Source organism: Heptranchias perlo, chromosome 13, assembly GCF_035084215.1.
Source record: "Heptranchias perlo isolate sHepPer1 chromosome 13, sHepPer1.hap1, whole genome shotgun sequence".
Lineage (NCBI taxonomy): Eukaryota > Metazoa > Chordata > Chondrichthyes > Hexanchiformes > Hexanchidae > Heptranchias > Heptranchias perlo.
In genome coordinates this window covers 27569779-27589519 of record NC_090337.1, presented here as the reverse complement: position 1 = coordinate 27589519, position 19741 = coordinate 27569779, and the positions used below count along the sequence as shown (strand labels likewise).

The 19741-nt window shown below is 41.5% G+C and overlaps 1 protein-coding gene and 1 long non-coding RNA gene across 2 annotated transcripts in view; one reads left to right on the top strand and one right to left on the bottom strand.

Moving 5' to 3' along the window:
- The window catches only part of mcf2l2 (MCF.2 cell line derived transforming sequence-like 2), a 275749-nt gene that overhangs the window by 250978 nt on the left and 5030 nt on the right, over nt 1-19741 (top strand). The window contains exons 28-31 of the mRNA XM_067995223.1: nt 1612-1686; nt 6627-6701; nt 8890-8970; nt 17423-17538. Coding sequence (XP_067851324.1) covers nt 1612-1686; nt 6627-6701; nt 8890-8970; nt 17423-17538 — 347 coding nt within the window. The remainder of the gene's footprint in view (nt 1-1611; nt 1687-6626; nt 6702-8889; nt 8971-17422; nt 17539-19741) is intronic.
- The window catches only part of LOC137331438 (uncharacterized), a 35195-nt gene continuing 22467 nt past the window's right edge, over nt 7014-19741 (bottom strand). Inside the window, exons 2-8 of the long non-coding RNA XR_010965476.1 lie at nt 18553-18712; nt 18323-18416; nt 16157-16280; nt 14323-14554; nt 14059-14152; nt 7480-7594; nt 7014-7261 (exon numbers count right to left, since the gene is read on the bottom strand). This is a non-coding gene — a long non-coding RNA (uncharacterized lncRNA). The remainder of the gene's footprint in view (nt 7262-7479; nt 7595-14058; nt 14153-14322; nt 14555-16156; nt 16281-18322; nt 18417-18552; nt 18713-19741) is intronic.

The window sequence follows — 19741 nt, the reverse complement described above, 5'->3', positions numbered from 1 at the left end:
GCGAGGTGATGCATTTCGATAAGAAAAATGAGTAGAGGCAATATAAACTAAAGGGCACAATTCCAAAAGGGGTACAGGAATAGAGAGATTTGGGGGTTTACGTACACAAATCATTGAAGGTGGCAGGGCAGGTTGAGAAAGCCGTTAAAAAAGCATACAGGATCCTGGGCTTTATCAATAGAGGCATAGAGTACAAAAGCAAGGAAGTCATGATGAACCTTTATAAAGCACTGATTCGGCCACAACTGGAGTATTGTGTCCAGTTCTGGGCACCGCATTATAGGAAGGATGTGAAGGCTTTAAAGAAGGTGCAGAGGAGATTTACTAGAATGATTCCGGGGATAAGGGACTTAAATTATGTGGATAGACTGGAGGAGCTGGGATTGTTCTCTTTGGAACAGAGAAGGTTGAGAGGAGATTTGATAGAGGTGTTCAAAATCATGAAGGGTCTAGACAGAGTACATAGAGAGAAACTGCTCCCATTGGTGGGAGGGTCAAGAACCAGAGGACATAGATTTAAGGTGTTTGGCAAAAGAACCAAAGGTGACACAAGGAAAAACTTTTTTACACAGCGAGTGATTAGGGTTTGGAATGCACTGTTCGAGGGACTGGTGGAGGCAGATTCTATCATGGCCTTCAAAAGGAACTGTATAAATACTTGAAACGAAAAAATGTGTAGGGCTATGGGGATAGGGCAGGGCAGTGGGACTAGCTGGATTGCTCATGCATACAGCTGGCACGGACTCGATGGGCTGAACGGCCTCCTTCTGTGCTGTAACCTTCTATGATTCTATGTGCTATATTGCCTGCTGTATAGAATAAAAATCGCTTTTTTTATATTGAGTTTATATCAGATCCAGGATTCACTGGTAATATTTGGAACTGAAATCATGAATGTGATATTTAATTTTTTTTTAAAAGACTGCTTTCAGTTCTCTCTGGAGAGAAGTGAGAAACAGCTTGCATGATACTTAAATTACTTCTTATAAAACTAAATACAAAGTAAATAGATGTATATATATATATATATACATATGAGCAGAATTATTTCATTATCTTCACCCATAACCACATGCACAGACTGCACAATGGAGGACAGTGGAACAGACAGTTTATTCCATTGCTCTCTCTTGTGTATTTTCTGCATAATGCATCCCCTCATATTTAATAACACATCTATTGTTTTCTTTATTTGATGGAAAACGTTTCTGACCCTTCAGTGGAGTGTGTCTAATGCTAGCAAACAGCAATTCCAACATTATTCATTACTTTGCTGTGTAAATACAGCTCAACTGAATTCTCCTCAGTTAAAGCAAAATATTGAAGAGTAAAACACCTGTTTGTATCTGCAAGAATTGGACCTCACGTGGTAGGAAAGAAGTCATAAAATATGGGTTTAAAAATAATGGTATAAAACTGGAGAAAAGAAAAATGTTTTGAAGAAAAAAATGAATTTTGTAGATGAACTGTAGAAAGTAGTACATGCAGAGCATTCTGGTTTTATGTACTGTATCTGACCAGTGCTTGACTATTATTTTCCTGCTGCTCTTCCTAGTATACTAACCAGCCTCTTTTCTAACCCTGGCATGCATTGATTTTCTGTATTCCCAGAGTCACAGTCTAAGGAGCCAACTGTAATTCGCCGCATTTCCTTAGCTTCCTCTGTCAGTGCTTCACGAAGTAAAGGTACATTACAATAACCGTTCCATGCTGCTCTATTCCCGTTTTTTGACTAAATTAAGTTATAACACCAGAAGATATTACACTTCTAAAGCCCTGTATATATCACAGAAGAAAACTCCAAACTTTCTTGCTTGATTTTTTTTTATTTAGAGTCATGTTTACACAGGAAAAAACTGTCTTAATAAATCCATAATGCAATTGGTAAGACATCCCCTAGACCAGACCAGACGTTTGAGGATCATATTCTAGTTCCTGCCATTCAAATCTAACTGATACAATTGGGTGTTTCATAGCTGGGACAGTGGATGAGTAGCACTTAGCAGTAAGATGTTTTGTGTTGAGAGGGAAATTGTTATAATGTGTCTCACTGAATCTGACCTCTCGTTTGTTGGCGACAGAATGACGCTGTCAGTCATATTATCCAGGTCCACAGCCCAGAATGTTCCATCCTTTACACTGGAGTACAGTGCATAGTGATACACTGTGGAGAGAAAAAAATGAAAAATACATATGATAAAGACAAAAGAAAAAAAGCCTCTGATAAAGTGTGTATTGCCCTTACACACCATTGCTGCATTTGTGTTTTGTATATTTTCCACAAATTGAAATTAGGAATGCCAATATCACATTATAGGGGCAATTTCCAAATGAAAAGAAGAATTCAAAGCTTTTGCTTCCATGGCATAAATCAGATTAATGTTGGAGTTCATTTGGAATTAATCCAGCATGGCTCAGGTTGCATCGTTAATTAAATTTCACTCTGTATTTACTTAATTCTTAGTTACTCTTTCCAATTTTCTTCTCTTTTCTCTCCTGCTATCCTGAAAGTGCTGACTCTTGCTCGTGTACGGTTCCACAGGTGCTGGCAGCTTTCTGGTACATCTCCCAAGTGGCCATTCTTCTGTGTGAGCCTAAACAGTGAATGTCAGCAGGTTTTTCACTCTCCTCTGAAACCAATTGTAGCACTCCAACTGTTCCCCTGGCTGAGATCAGCTAACCCAGCACAGCCTTTATATGGAGTTTCGAATCTGAATTAGCTATTAATTTGAATTCATGTTGTATTCTCAGCATAAATTGTGCTTAAATGTTGTTTTATCAGTAGTTTTCTTTATAGCTAGCTGATTTCTTATTTCTTCAGTTATATAATTGCATGTATCATATTTCACTTTATTCTGTGACGTTTGCACAGTGAATGTTCACAAAATGTACTCATAATGTGGCTCTAAATTTTAACTAAATTTGGAGGTTATTATTTCAATTATATATTCACTTGAAATTTGTGGCACTAAGCACTTGAATTCAACTCACAGCTCTATGATCATGTGGTATGTGCACTTGCAAAGTTTGACATGAAATCAGCTGGTATGTGGTGTGACATGAGAACATAAGAAATAGGAGCAGGAGTAGCCATACGGCCCCTCGAGCCTGCTCCACTATTCAATAAGATCATGGCTGATCTTCTACCTCAACTCCACTTTCCTGCCCTATCCCTTGATTCCCTTAGTGTCCAAAAATCTATCGATCTCAGTCTTGAATATACTCAATGACTGAGCATCCACGGCTCTCTGGGGTAGAGAATACCAAAGATTCACAACCCTCTGAGTGAAGAAATTTTTTCTCATCTTGGTCCTAAATGGCCAACCCCTTATCTTCAGACTATGACCCCTAGTTCTAGCCTTTATTTTTAACTTTTTACTATTTTTCCCTGAGGTGACCTTAGTCACTAATGCCCTCTCTGTCCCTTCCTGATACACTCTGCTTGTTTTTACCCAAATCGCTACTCTGCTCGACAGCCTTGACTTTTCTCTTTAGACTTATAAATTTACCCTTACCTGCACCATCCCCCATTCTTGTTAGTTTAAAGCCCTATCTACCGCTCTAGTTATTCGGTTCGCTAGGACACTGGTCCCAGCCCGGTTTATGTGGAGCCCGTTCTAATGGAACAGCTCCCTCTTTCCCCAGTACTGGTGCCAGTGGCACATGAATTGAAACCCCTGCTTCCCACACCACTCTTTCAGCCGTGCTTTTAACTCTGTGATCTGTTTGTCCCTATGCCAATTTGCACGCAGCTCAGGTAGTAATCCAGAGATTATTACCTTTGAGGTTCTGCTTTTTAATTTGGACCCTAGTTCCTCAAACTCCCTCAGCAGAACCTCATTCCTACTTCTACCTATGTCATTGGTTCCCGACGTGGACCACAACAACTGGATTCTCCTCCTCCTGCGCCAAGTTCTTCTCCAGTCATGAGGAGATGTCCTTAACCCTGGCACCAGACAGGCCACACAGCCTTCGGGACTCCCGATCATGGCTGCAAAGAACATTTTATTCCTTCTGATCCGAGCTGCTAGATAGATAACGTAACTACAAAGACCACAACACAAAATACCGTGTACAACTCTGGCCATGGCCCTGAGGTAAATTGCTTAAGAAAGAGTGCTGTAGTTTTGATTCCCAGTATGGCTTGACTCATCCAGAAATATAACAGTGATCAAAGGGGTAATTTTAACCCCCAAGAACGGGTAGGCTGGGGGTGGGTGGGCAGTAAAATAAGTTGAATTCTTCAGTGGAACCACATCCAGGTTCCAACGCGTCCACCTCCGGGTTTAACCCAGGCGCATTAGGATACATGCGCACAACAGAAACCCAGAATTCCCTTCCCCACTTAAAGACGACGGGCCAATAATTAAAGGGGCAATGGACCTCATTGCGATAGGTGAGGCACTTAATTTTTTGTGCATCAGAAATGTAAAACAAATTTAACCTTACCTGTTCAGGTTTCCAATCGCTTCTGATTCACATCATGAAAACAGGTGAGAAGGGCCAGATCCATGAAGTGAGTGCCTTTATTGCATTGCTTGTGAGCCGGGGGAGCAGGAGTGCTTTATCCAGACCCAACAAGCTTACCTGGCTTGACAGGACCCCTGCGATCGGCCAACCCCCCTGATGGTGGCAGCCCCCCGATGGTGGGCCTCCCTGATGGTAGACCAACCCCTCCCATTCGGTCGACCACCCCCCCGATGCTGGACCTCCCCCACCCGATGGTGCCCCCCCCGCCGATCTTCTTCCACGGCCCACCCAATACCGTCCACCTCCTTCCACCCCCCGCCCCCTATTTCTTCCACGGCCTACAATCTCTCCCATCCTCCCTCCTTCCTCTCTGATTTGCGGCTCCTTTCGCTCCCAGCAGTTAGCCAGCCTCAATCCGACTGCCTGGCATGTGGGAAACCCGGAAGCACAAATACTTACCTTCAAGTCAGCTGCAATCGCTGATTGCAATGCACTCATTTGACTTCCGGGTTCCCCACGCGAATATCTACGCACGCGCTGGGTTTCCAGCTCCGAGCTAAATTCATGCCCCAAGTCTCCACAAAGGTTAGAGCCTTACATGTACCATCTACAGTTGGGCTCGTGCGGCATTAGTTGACATCATGCATTTGATTCCTATTCTGTACATGCAAGACTTTTGCGTGATTCTGTGGTTACTGACTAGCCATAACTCAAAACTTTAACTAGCAAGGCTCAGTAACCCAGATATGTGTCCTTCTGAAAATGGAACAGTTTATTATTCTGAATTCCAATTGAAGTAGAATATATACAGAAAACTTAACATGAAGGCGAGGGATAAAATTGGAAAAGTGAGGTAAAAACAGAATTAAAATGAAAGTTCTTCCCATTTGGTCGTGCACCCCTTCCAGTCAATCTATGGGGAAGAAATAGGTCCAGTCACGCCCGATCTCTGGGTGACAAATAGGAATCGGCAGGACCAATTTCTGGGCACAATCACCCGCACCTGATCCATTTCCGGAAGTGCCAAGGGCGCCCACCTAAAACAGGCAATAAGCTCCTTGAATATGCTAATCAGGGACTTACTGCCTGTTTTAGGACCCCGATGCTAAATTCGGCACATACTGGCTCAGTTTTTCTGGGTCCACAGCGGCCTAACCAGCGGCTGTTAAAGAGACCGCTATAGGGAACTGAAGAGAAGGTAATTTTCATTTTTTACTTACCTTGCTGTGGAGCCAAGAGGATCAGGAATGCTCCTCCTGCTTCCACAGCAATACTGCTGGCCAGCAATCACCCACCTCCCACTCACCTCCCCCACCAATCCCAGGACTTAGCTGCGGGCCGGCTCCAAATTGGCGCTGGACGGATTTTCCAGGGCCCCAACCGATGGTCTGCATTGTAACGCCCATCGCAACTTACCGGTATTATGCAGATGATGCCCGAGGAACAATTTCCAGACAGCCTCGAGCCTTCATCTTTGGGCGCACATTGCAGAGGCCGCCCTCTTTACGCCGGTTTTTGGCGTGTAACCAATTTCCTGGCCTATGCAGCACTAGAAGCTGTGACGGAGATTTGAAATTCATTTGATTTGATGTGTTAGGCATCAATTAAGGGAAGTAATAGTGGAAATAAACATAAACAAACAAAAATTGGAAATGAAAAATAAGAAGAAACAATTATGTCTTTCATCAGTGAGGGTTTTCAGAATTCTGGGATAAAATATTGTTTCCAGATGGGATACTATGAACCTTTTCCCCACAAGATGTCCCTATTAGGTAGTGACAGCTCAAGTATGGGTCATAGCAGTGCATGGACTCAAAAGAGGATTCTTATTTACAGCAGATGATGTTATTCTTCTAATAATGTGGTTGACATTAAAGTGTTTGCTTTTTCAGACATTCACCAAAAACAAGAAGCACTCTACCACTGACCAATGTCTTAGCTAAAACGTCTCCACTAAGGAATAAACATCAAACGCAATGTACTGAATTTTGATCAGTTATCTTTCTTAGTTCCAGGTTATAACTCAGACAATGCTCCTACTTATATTAACTGAATCTGTGCTGGTTTACTTCTTATAAGGAATGAATAATAAAAGAATGAATTGTGGAGTTATTATTTTAGGCTGTTCTTAATGTGTTTTCCTGCCTCTGCAACAGGATCACTTTCTGGCCTAGATGTTAAAGCTAAGAGATATGAAATAAAGAGTGACCCAACTCCACTGGGGTTTGAAGGTACAGCTGCATTTGATGTGGGAAAGTGCATGCTGCAATGTAGTTTGCTGAACAAAAGAGCTTGTATGTTCTTATTTCGGGTGAAGCTCTTCATTTCATTGTGTGCCATGGCCATGTAAGAGTTGCCTGTAGCATGTTTGTGATTGTGCTTCAGGTGTTTGTGACTGTGTGTCAGGTGTTTGTGATTGTGATTCAGATAGCTTGTTCAGCCAAATATGTTTTCACATTATCAGTGGAAAAGTTAAATTCGAAGAACCAAATGAGATAGTTTGACCACATTTTTAAAATTCTTAAAACATTTATAGTCTCTCATGTACAGTTTTGATTCACAATGCATTATGCGGTCAGATAGATAAACCAAATTCAGAAGTTCTTGCAGTAAAGTATTGGACTCCAATCCGCTAACCTCCATATTTGCATCCAAGTCTCAAGTGCCAATTTCTGGTACACAATGCGGGTGAAGCATTTTCACTCTCCAGAAGAGCATGTTCTGTGGACAATTATGGGGCTGCACTGATGATGACTGTGGCCAGTTTGAGCCTCACAGCTCACCCTCACAGCTGAAGGAGTAAACATGGCAACAGCAGTTAAAGTCAAAGAACTGGAGGAAGAACTTTTACAAAAATAAGAATAGAACTAACACTATTTTGCATGTTTTATTTTGAAGAATCAAATAGAAGCTATAAATGTTTTGCATTCATTTTTAGTCTAAGGTACTCTTAATAGTTGCAGAAAAATTAAACCTGCAATCTTACAATACCTCAGTCAATAAAAATACCTGGTGGGTCAGTCACCTTCGATGGCTTTTGCTCTCCTTCTAGTGGCTGGCTAAGAGCTATACCGCCAAAAGTCTGAGAACATGCTTCCTTCTTGATTGGGGAATCATGCTCGACCTGAGATGAGGGGAGGGAAAAATAAATTAATAAAAATAAAATTTAAAAGTGAAGCCAGAAATATTTATCAAAATATGCACAGAATGCTCTTGTTGAACGAATAAGAAATGAATAAGAAATTATTGCAGTAATCAAGTGGAGAGATCAGTGATAAGTATAATAATTGGAATGATTTCATTATATTTACTTCTTTAAGTAATGGTCTACAAGAATAATGACTCTTTGCTATGGAATTGTATGTGTTGTAACTGGAGGACAAAATTCCACATATGCTTTTAGTGTTTACATTAGCACAAATGTTTGTATTCTTTGCGCCTCTAACTGTTTTATACAGTAGCATATTAGTTATGTGTTAAAATAGGGATAATGTCACTTGTACTATGCAACCAGCATTTTCCATCAATGCCAGGAAGGATGGCTAGTCACAGCTCCGAGAAATAAACCTCTGCCAATCTATATTGTGTAAACGTGGGGAGGCCTTGGTACTTTAAAAGGACTCTTGTCCTAATGGGCACAAGAGCCCATTCCTTTGTCATCCCTTTTTTCAATATGTCTCTACAGAAATTATGTACTTTAGCAGCTTTACTGTGTCAATTAAACTGATTTCATGAGTTCCTTTGAGCTAATTCCCTTATTTCACAAAAAATACATCCAGAGACAATTTATAAATTCTACTCATTATTATTATGGTATCATACTGGTTGTGGGATTTGTAGACCAGTCAGAAGTATAAACAGGCTTTGACTTTAAAAGTCACCACAACCACTGACCCATTAAGGCAGTGTAATATCCAACAACAGTTTTAAACTTATTTCATTTATCAAATATTATAAAGTGAGATTATTAATTTGTATAACATAGTATAATAGCAATGGTCTCCTGATTTGCAGGAGTATATTCGGCAACACGCAGCTACTGTTTAAACAACTTGGGCTGCAGTCAGTACGGGAACCTGAGATATAAAAGTTATCATTTCACTTTTAAGTAGTAAAGTCAGAGTCTAGTTTTTGAAATTTAAGTTGTCTTTTATTCTTGTGTAAAAGTGATTAACCACTAAAGAATATACCACCTGAGATAAAAAATATTAAAAGAAATTAACACAATTATCTTCTTTGTTCGAAATGTTTTATTTATGAGTAACAAGGTGACATAAATTAGCATGTATAATATGAAGGAGCCAAAATCATATAAAAGACATGTTTCTTTGTGCCAAATTTGGAGTTCATTCATTATTCTCAAATTCATGATAAACAATAGCTTTACAATAATAAAAAATATTCTGCTTCTTCTTGCAGATTCACTGCCTGATCCTTTCATGATGGCAAGCAAGTGTCACAGCACTACCAGTTATGTAACAAGATCGATTTCGCAGACAGGTAAAGCAGATCTAGGAGCATATGTGTCTGATTAGTAATTTTTTTTCTTAATACTGAAAATGTTTCCAGAAACTATTGTTTTTTTGCTTTTTATTCTATGCTTTGTATGTTGCCTACTCCAAACACATATAGGGTCAATAATGCGATGACCATGCTGGTGCATCTGGTGACGGTTCCTTGTAATATCAGGCACAGAAGCGCAAGTTCTACCATGCACCCAATATGCTCTGCATCTCCTAACGCGACCAACAATGCACAGCTCCCACAGTGCCTGTTAACAGCAAATGCTGAAGAGAATGCCTATATAAAAAAATAATGGGGGCGATTATTGTTTGGTGTGCTTGATTGCACCAGCAAGACGCTGGAACCACCTTGCTGGTTGGGTCTCATTAACATTCAGTCAGTGAGCTGCGAGTGCCGAACAGGCGCTCCAAAGCAGCTCACCGGTCATGGAGGGTGGGGGCCACACAGGAACTGGACCAGAGTATTTCTGTGGGGCCAGGAGGAGCACTACTGCTCCTTTTGGCCCCTCAAAAATAAAGAGGAAAAAAATTTTGGCCCATTTTTGGAGTGGCTTGGACTGGTCCCTTTAAGGACCACTGGTAGGCTGCACCATAGTACAGACCAACAGGAGATGCATGTGCCACGCATGCCCCATCCATTGGCACACAAAAATTGCATTGAGGTCCTACAACGGGCCTAGGACACCAATCTAAATAGTGAAATAAGACTCCCGTCTGTTTCAGACAGGAACACTGGCCACCTATTTCAAGGCCTGTTTGAAAATTGAGTCCATCAGGCCTCGGACAGCCAATGGACAGGACTTGTTTTTTAAAAATTTTCGTTTGCCTACTACCCTGTTTTCCAGCGCAAATGAGGCGGTAGGCAAATGAAAATTACCCCAAATTTTTTTGTTGGCTGACCCAGACCTTGGCACAATGGCCACCCAGCTTACTGTCATGCCAATCACAGGGACGTAAACGGCCAATTTTCCGTTCTCCACAACAAGGTTCTGTAAAGATGGTGGCATCAGCATCCACATGTATTGCTGGTGTCCAGAGTCCCACACCTGCAAACTCTGCACATTCCTATTATTTTAAGATGATAAGGAGCTGACCTTGCATTATGGGATGAATGGGCTCATTGAGGCACAGGTGCATCCAGCAGGTGCGGCATCTAACTGACTTGGGCATACCGCATACCCATTCTCTGCCAATAGTTAAAATGAGCCCTATTAATACTGCGAGTGCACCAGAGGAGAGAGGTGATGTATTCTACGATGGTCACCAGATGTTGAGATTGGTGCCTGACAAAAGGTTCTGACATACATTAATGCTAACTGCACGATTCAGCAGGTATGGCTGTAATGCCACAAAAGTTTAATGACCTCACCAGATATGCATTACCTTATATTAATGTTATGTATTAAGTATGTTTAGCTGGTACAGTTACCTCCTGCACACACAGTCTTACAGTATTTCAAATGTTTCCCATGAATTGCCATGAAACTAAAACCACCATGGCTGACTTCTCACCTCCAACAATGATCGACTTCTCACCTGCCCCGAAAGCTGACTTCACACCTCCCTCACTGGCTGACTTCTCACCTGCCCAATGATGACGCAAAACCTGGAAGTGAAGTTGGCTGGTCGGAATCTGCGATCGCAACTTAATTGAAGGATAAAATGTTACTTCTGGGTTCTTGGGGTTAAAATTCCCCCCAAAGTATCTGAAGGCTGCAAAATGGGCTTCCCAATGGGAATTCCTCATTTATTAGTCCATACGAAAAGCCAAGTTGATCAGGTAGCCCCAGAAAAGAACCAAACCATCTCAGTGGTAACCATCGAGCAGGATGTATTGACCCATTCAAAGATCTCTCTCGTCAGCTCTGCCTCAGGAAGATTTACCTCAGTCACGGAACTCTGTTCGCTACTGAAGCCAAATATGTAAACAAGGTCCGTCAAGTGGACAGCTCTGTCTGTGGCAGAGAAAGTGACCACAGTTCTGAACATCTAATCTACATGCTTATTCCAAGGAGACAGAGGGATTATTTGCCAGATCAGCCAATTCGGTGTACATTCAGGTATAAGGCAAATCACCAATACTATCTTTGCCAGGGCAGCTCAATTTATACACTTCAACAGTAGTCCCAGATGAGAGAGAGGGCAATAAATGTTTTTAGAATCACCGGATTCTTCAGGTTTGTGAAGGCTATTGATTGCACATATATAGCATTGCATGCCTCAAATGTAAACTGCTATATTTACATCAACCACAAAAGATATAATACTCTAAATGTTAGTCATTTACGACCATTGGCACAGCTTCTTGCCCGTTAATTCATCATATGCAGGGAGCTGTCATGATACTTTAATACTTTGCTGGTTTAGAGTCCCAGCTCCATATCAACAGCAGAGACAAGGGGCAGGATGACTACTAGGTGACAAGGTGCTCCCATGGCTCATGATGCTACTTCATAGGAGAACCAGTGCTGCAGAGAGGCACTACAATGAAGCACCCAGTATAGCAAAAATTAGAATTGAGCAAGCCATTTGGACGCTTAAAGGTAGGTTCTGGTGCCTGGATAGGTTCAGGAGTGTGCTGTAGTATGTGTCAACAACCATTTTGCAAATTGTGGTAGCATGTTGTGTGTTCCATAAATTTACTGTCCAGAAAGGACTGATGGTAGATGTCCAGGAGGATGCCAGAGAGGTCAATGACATCAAAGCCCACACCCATGAAGAATATAAAGCAGGTGCAGTGGTTTGTGCTGCTAGAGAGCTGAGAGCCAAAATCATTCAAGTCACCTTGACAGATTTATAGACCAATATTTTTTTGAGGTCTAAGCCCATCAAAGAGCAGTCCTCTCTCACCAACCTCTCTCTGGTCTAAGTAAAATCCTTGCTGCTCGTAGCTGGTCATCACACCATAATCATGAGCCTAGACATCAGTATTGTACCTGTTCCCTATTGTCCTACAAGATAATCAAACACCAAGCTGTCATTGCATCAGTAACTCCAGTGATTTATTACAGCTATTTACAAAAAACATGACATTTTTTTCATCGTGCACATCCCATGTGATCGCACAACTTTTTCTTTGCCCATTTTAACACTTTTTCTTTTCTCCACCTGAGGGCCTGAAGTTTGAGATTTAGATAGTTGCTCCAAACTACTATTAGTCTCTTGGGATAGTGGTGACCCTCCTCTCAGCACTGTCCTGTGGTGGATACAAAACAGGCTGACTTTTTGTTATGGGCTCGTGACAGCCTGGTCCTGTTAAAGTTGAAGGCTTCTGTACGGAGCTACAGATTGCTCCTCTGTGCTGCTGCTGAGAGGAAAAGCAGCCTCATCAACACACACACCAGCTACTTCACTGATACTGGCAGAAAGATACATAAATACCCGGGAGAGAGTAAACAAAATATCCTCTCGAACTCCCAAGATGCTGCCCTTCATACTTCGCAATCTGGTTGACATGGACGTCTTCAAATGGTCCACCAAGAGCTGCAGTGCTTCATTCAATGCTTCCACATTGAATTGACTAATTTGCCTAGATCCCACACAGAATGAGCAAAGTTTTCAAGCAGTTCCTGGAGCTGCCACTTTCTCTAGGATGCACTGTAATGATGTAAAACCCTGTCAGATATTGGCTCACAGCAGGCCAATGGACTACACCACTATCCCAGCCATCTGCTGTACATCTTGAGAGAAGCTGCGCAGAACCTCCGTATGGGTTTAATGTATGCTAGCATCCTTCATACAATGCATGGACCCAATGTAAATGTTTATCTGCTGCACCCTTCGAGGGAAAAGCTGAAAATCATGCTTGAAATATTGACTCCTTTTTCCAACACTCAATTCAACAGAAGCTCCATGTCACATTTGTACTGGGAGACAATAATACAATAGCATAAATAAAGAGGGATTCCCATAGGGACACCCATTGTCCCAAGGAATAGCTTGTTAACAAAAAAATAATGCATCAAAGCCTGTATATAAGCCCCCTTCAAATGCTGAGTTGTCCAAAAAAAAAGAACGGCAAGCGTACCAAAAATGCATTTAAAATTGCACCTGAAACTTGTAAGCTGTCCCATTAAACAGGCTGGCAACCTTGGACACCTCATTTATTTGGAAAAAATTAAGAATCAACGTACTTCCAGCGTAAAAGTTGGAAAATGGCATGGCACCTGATTGACTTCACTTCCACTGCATTATCATATTGAAATGTAGCTCCCACATTTTTTTTCTCTTCATAGAACAACCTGGATTATCCAGACTTCAGAACACAACTACATCACTCACCACACCAGAAGACACTCAGACAACCATCACTACTGTGGTGTCTATATTGTTTTAAATTTTTCTACATTAAAATAAATAGAGGAGGAAGGAATTTCATACAAATGTGTTAAACATTCAAATACTCATATCTGTGAAATAATGTCAAGGCCACTATAGTCACCGTACATAGAATTCTTTCACAAATATAATTTTGGATTGCACTGCAATTTTAATTTGTATACTATAGGTTTTGTGGTCGTTATTATAAGTTACTTCATGATGTTATTCTTTGTAATTTCTTTGTCAGTTATGCTGTATATAAGGTATAACTTATTTTTTCTAGACAAACTCCTAACTCTTGAGTTTATGATCAATCCACAGTAATCCTCAAAATTATTTTCCATAACACTGTGGCCCTGATTTCCATCTTATAAATATGCGCATTTGGGCCATTACAAAGCAGAAATGTGGGCAGAAATTGTTGATGCTGGATCTGCACGTGACATGTAATTCTGGTAGGCAAAATGAATGGCACAGGAAGCTCCCTTCAGAGTAACTTCCTTGGACTTTCTGCCGATGCACTGCCATAACTTTGTCAAAATTGTGGTGGAAACCTCGTATATGTGCATAAACAGGGTTTCTGCTGCAGGTAATTAGGAAGGCCAAAGGTATGTGCCTTTGTTGCAAGGGGGCTGGAGTGTAAGAGTAAGGAGGTCTTGCTGCAATTATATAGGGCTCTGGCGAGACCACACCTGGAGTACTGTGTATAGTTTTGGTCTCCTTATCTAAGGAAGGATATACTTGCCTTAGAGGGGTTGCAACGAAAGTTCAGTAGATTGATTCCTGGGATGAGAGGGTTGTCCTTTGAGAAGAGATTGAGTAGAATGGGCCTGTGTTCTCTGGAGTTTAGAAGAATAAGAAGTGATCTTATTGAAACGTATAAAATTCTTAGAGGTGTAACAGATTCGGAGGTAACACCAATTGGTAATCAATGTCTCATTTTTTAATAGTCAAATCAAACATGTAGAGGTATCAAATATTTAGACAACAAATATCAAAACAATATTACCCCGTTTGATCTCTGGGCAGTAGTTGTAATTAAGTTGGCAACGTGGTCATTTCGAATTTTCTGACAGTGAGGTAGTCTTCTGATAGTCAACTGTTCTTCTGACAGCGGTGTCATCTTCAGACAGCTAAGTGTTCTTTCGGCATCTGGATGGTCTTCGCTGATTCCTCTGTGCTGAGCTCAAAAGACGTTGGGTTTTTATGTCCCCCCACACCCCGGCAGGAAACTCCACCATCTATGGAACAATATTCATAAGACCCTTATGGATTAACAAAGTTGTTTTTCAAAGAATTCTAGATGGTCAGCTTGTTTTAACATTACTCATTTAACCACAAGACCCTTTTCAATGTAGCATTGTCTAGCTATCTAGCCACGGTCCTGGTCTTATTGTTATCTTTGGATTATTGTTCTGCTTTTTTGGGTCATTGTTCCGCTTATCACATAACTGCCATGTCTAGCAAGGAGGGTGACAGGGGTCAGTCATTAGTCAAAGATTAACAGTTTACAATTCAACAAAATAAGCCACAAACTCAGCCAAATATGCAGCACAGCCTGCAGAGCATGATGGTTAGTAGCTTAAAGAAAAAGATGTCAATTTTTCCCTATTTCCAATATTTTTACAGAGTATTTGACTGGGTAGATACTGAGAGGCTGTTTCTCCTGGCTGGAGAGTCTAGAACTAGGGGTCATAGTCTCAAGATAAGAGGTCGGCCATTTAGGACCGAGATGAGGAAAAATGTCTTCACTCAGCGGGTTGTGAATCTTTGGAATTCTCTACCCTAGAGAGTCATGGATGGTCAGTCATTGAGTATATTCAAGATTGAGATTGATAGGTTTTTGGACATTAAGAATCAAGGGATATGGGGATAGGGCAGGAAAGTGGAGTTAAGGTAGAAGATCAACCATGATAAAAGTAAGTGCCCAAAGTATTCCTTGTGTGTGCCTGCTACAAAGTAGATGAAGAGGCCAACTTTTATCACAAACATTTTATCAGGCATTGCTGCCCTCCTAGGCAGTACCTCTTGCACTATTGAATTCATCATTGCGTCTGTGAAATGTGCCTTTCTGGTCAATTATCCATCCTGAGTCTTAAATATCTACTCAGCAAATCTGTATTTACAAAAAGGGTCAAGAAGTGCCTGCCACAACTGGTTCCAAACTGTTTTATACCTTTGACAAATAGTGGACATGGGCAGCATAGAAATGTTGAGGAGAAACTTCAGTGTTCTTTGCACTGACAGCAAATAAAGAAAGAAAAAAAGAACTTGCATTTTCTAGCACCTTTCATATCCTCAGTGCATCCCAAAACACTTTACAGCTAATGAAGCACTTTTGAAGTGTACTCACTGTTGTAATGTAGGAAACAAGGCAGCCAATTTGCTCACAGCAAGATCTCACAAACACCAATGAGATAAATGACCAATTAAACTGCTTTGGTTCACAGACATAACTTTAGTGTACCAACTTGAAAGCACACCAGAGATGTGTTAAATTACTTCGTGATACTTATTTGGCAATGCAAAAAGGCATTTCATTTGCCCAAATAAAATGCTACTTTGAAAGCTGTCCCACATATGCACAATGTTTTGGCAACAGTAGCAATGTTCTGCTAAGTTTTATAATTCTGTTCACTATATCTAATCCTATTGCAAATTATCATGTCCTCTAGGGAGACACAAAAAATAATTCACTCTGCTTTAAGGACTGAGACTGACCAGTATCTAAGCATTACACATCTACCAAACATTTGTAGAAAATCCTTTAGGAAGTATGGCTGCGCCATCTGCTGGTAAATAAATTGCACAAGATAAACAATAGTTCCTGGATTTGAACTTGCCTGACTAGAAGTAGGATGACACCACTGCAGTTTCCAACGTCAGTCCGGTTTAAATAATGATAGTCCGGTTTAATGCGTGCCAGTCGTTGGGATCTTGCCATTTTGGGGGTTGGGAACTAGGATGCTGCAGCAGGATTTAAAGACATATTACAGCTTAAAGGAGTCATGCCAGCTAGAACTGTTTTGCATAATATCTCTGATGTTGACTGCTATGTCTCTTTCTATTATGTCAATGGCCGCCTCTTCCAAGGCTGTTTACTGAGTGGCAGGACTCCCCCTGTGCTAGTTGTCTCCTTGTATTGCAAATGCAGGCATAATTTTCCAGCCATTTTAGTTAAAGTTGGAAAGGTTGGAAAATCATGTGCAGCAAACCACCAATATGTGCTCCCAGGTTGAGACACCCTGCCAGGGGAATGAAATTGTCAGCAAACTATATCATGAATCCTTCATATATATGTATATATATATATATGAATATCAAAATATATAATAATCAACATATATAAATGATATGGACTTGGGTATAGGGGTGCAATATCAAAATTTGCAGATGACACGAAAAAAACAAAGCATGGTTAACTTTGAAGAGGATGGTAAATGATTTCAGACAGACATATTTCTGATTTGCTACATACAACACAAAACAATAACGTGGCTTAAGTGTTACTAGTTACGTTCAACACTTTTAACCGCCACCTCGATGTCCTTGTCATCCGTAAAACTTTTACCCTCTCCCATCCTGGTTATTCCCCTTGATTTAGCCCCCATCTTTGCTCCCTCAAGTTCCAGGGATCCAGACTTGAACATATCAGGTGCACAACTGGTTTAGCCATCCAACGTCAGATCTGGCTGAATAACATCAAGCACCACCACCACCACCAACAACAACAACTCGCATTTATATAGCACCTTTAACATAGTAAAACGTCCCAAGGCGCTTCACAGGAACGTTATCAGAGAAAATTTGACACCGAGCCACATAAGGAGATATTAGGACAGGCAACCAAAAGCTTGGTCAAAGAGAAAGGACTTAAGGAGCATCTTAAAGGAGGAGAGAGAGGTTAAGCAAGGGAATTGCAGAGCTTAGGACCTAGACCGCTGAAGAGACGGCTGCCAACGGTGGGGCGAAGGTAATCGGGGATGCACAATAGGCCAGAATTGGAGGAGCGCAGAATTCTCGGAGGGATGTTTCTCTGCACTCTATAAATGCAAGTTGTTGTTGTTAACAGATATTAATTAACAGGACATGTTTACTTGTAATTGCAGGTTGGTCATGTAAACCTATCCCATCATTGGACACTTCCGAGGATTTTGAAACTATTCCTTCAAGTATGGATGAATTTTCCAACTCAGATATGGATGAAGAAATATCTAGTAAAACTGTAAGCATATTTTTGTCACGATAAAAAATAGAATTGATCAGCCAACCTCACTTTTAAGTGAGATTTTTCAATAAATGTCATATTGTTGTAACTTCACTCAAGATGTTCTTGAATGGCACTCACTATTGTCAGATTTGTTCAGTAATTTGGAAGGGGTTCTGAATGAGGACAAAGGTCAACGTGAGACCTGATTGGATACCATGTCATGTTTGTATGTGTGTGTTTTGGTAGAATTGTCAAATAGCCTTTATTTAACATATGGGCCCTGAAATTGCACAAGGACTCTCCTGGGTATAAGGCTGAAGTGTCTGAGGCTGAAGCAGAACTAGATGGTTCGCAACCCTGAGCCGAGCTTCCGACCCCATATCTGCTCCATCACCAAGACAGCGTACTTCCACTTCCAGAATATCGCCCATCTCCGCCCCTGCCTCAACTATTCCAATGCTCTCCTGCCAGCCTCCCATCTTTCACCCTCTGTAAACTTCAGGTCATTGAAAAATCTGCTGTCCGTATCCTAACTCGCATCAAGTCCCATTCACCCATCACCCTTGTGCTCGCTGACCTACATTGGCTCCTGGTCCAGCAACACCTCGAATAAAAATTCTCATCCTTGTGTTCAAATCCCTCCATGGCCTTGCCCCTTCCTTTCTTTGTAACCTCCTCCAGCCGTGCAAACCTTTGAGAACTCAGTTTGGCATTTACCCTTGTTTCCTTTGATCCACCCGCCATACTATATTCCTTCGTCTACCTTTGAAGTTTTACAGTCTAGGTTTTTGTTCCTGACCTGATGCCTTCTAGGAGTGTTGTTGCCGGAGAGCGCTGTGCTACGGGGGTTTGCTGGGAGGGTCTGGGCTCAGCTTCTGACCTTTTTTGCAATTCTGTGGAAAGAAAATAAGCGACACTTTGAGTGCATTATCTCAGCAATCCATATTGTGGCATGCTGTAATCTGTGGTGTTGATATGTGCTTGCTAGATGATGTTCCAGTAATGACAAGTTCGTATTATAGTTCTAACCTGGACTCCTGATGCATCCTCCTGCTTTGTCAGTCCCGTGCCTCCTGGGTGTCTTGGTCTATGACCTTCATTATGGCCACATCAAAGGCAGTAAGCTCCATAGTTTGGCTGGTCCCACCCCCTGTCCACATTTGTTCACAGCAATTGAATGCCATTTTTGCTTGAAAGGAGAAAAACATTGTGTATTGTTAACAGTGCTTTTGACATCATGTACAGTGAAAGAAGGTTCGCATTAATATACTAACAGCACTTTCAGGGTGTTTCAGCTTAAAATGACATTGCCAGCTCTTGCTTCCATATTTTAGAAACAAATCCCTTTGGTTAGCTGTGTGCTTTTGAACACTCCTTCTACAGATCGCAGTATCACTGCACAATAATCTGCATAATGAAATTCCTTTGCGTTCTTACATAGAAACATAGAAAATAGGAACAGGAGTAGGCCATTCGGCCCTTCGATATGATCATGGCTGATCCTCTATCTCAATACCATATTCCCGCTCTCTCCCTATACCCCCAGATGCCTTTTGTGTCTAGAAATCTATCTAGCTCCTTCTTAAATATATTCAGTGACTTGGCCTTCACAGCCTTCTGTGGTAGAGAATTCCACAGGTTCACCACCCTCTGAGTGAAGAAATTTCTCCTCATCTCAGTCATAAATATCCTACCCCATATCCTGAGACTCTGACCCCTCGTTCTGGACCCCCCAGCAAGGGGAAACATCCTCCTTGCATCCAGTCTGTCTAGCCCTGTCAGAATTTTATATGTTTCAATGAAATCCCCTCTCATTCTTCTAAACTCAAGTGAGTACAGGCCGAATCGACCCAATCTCTCCTCATACGACAGTTCTGCCATCCCAGGAATCAGTCTGGTGAACCTTCGCTGCACTCCCTCGATGGCAAGTATGTCCTTTCTTAGGTAAGGAGACCAAAACTGCACATAATACTCCAGGTGTGGTCTCACCAAGGCCCTGTATAACTGCAGTACGACATCCTTGCTCCTGTACTCAAATCCTTTTGCAATGAAGGCTGACATACCATTTGCCTTCCTAACTGCTGGCTGTACCTGCATGTTTGCTTTCAGTGACTGGTGTACAAGGACACCCAGGTCCCTTTGTACATCAACATTCCCCAATCTATCACCATTTAAATAATACTCTGCCTTTCTGTTTTTTCTTCAGAAGTGGATGACT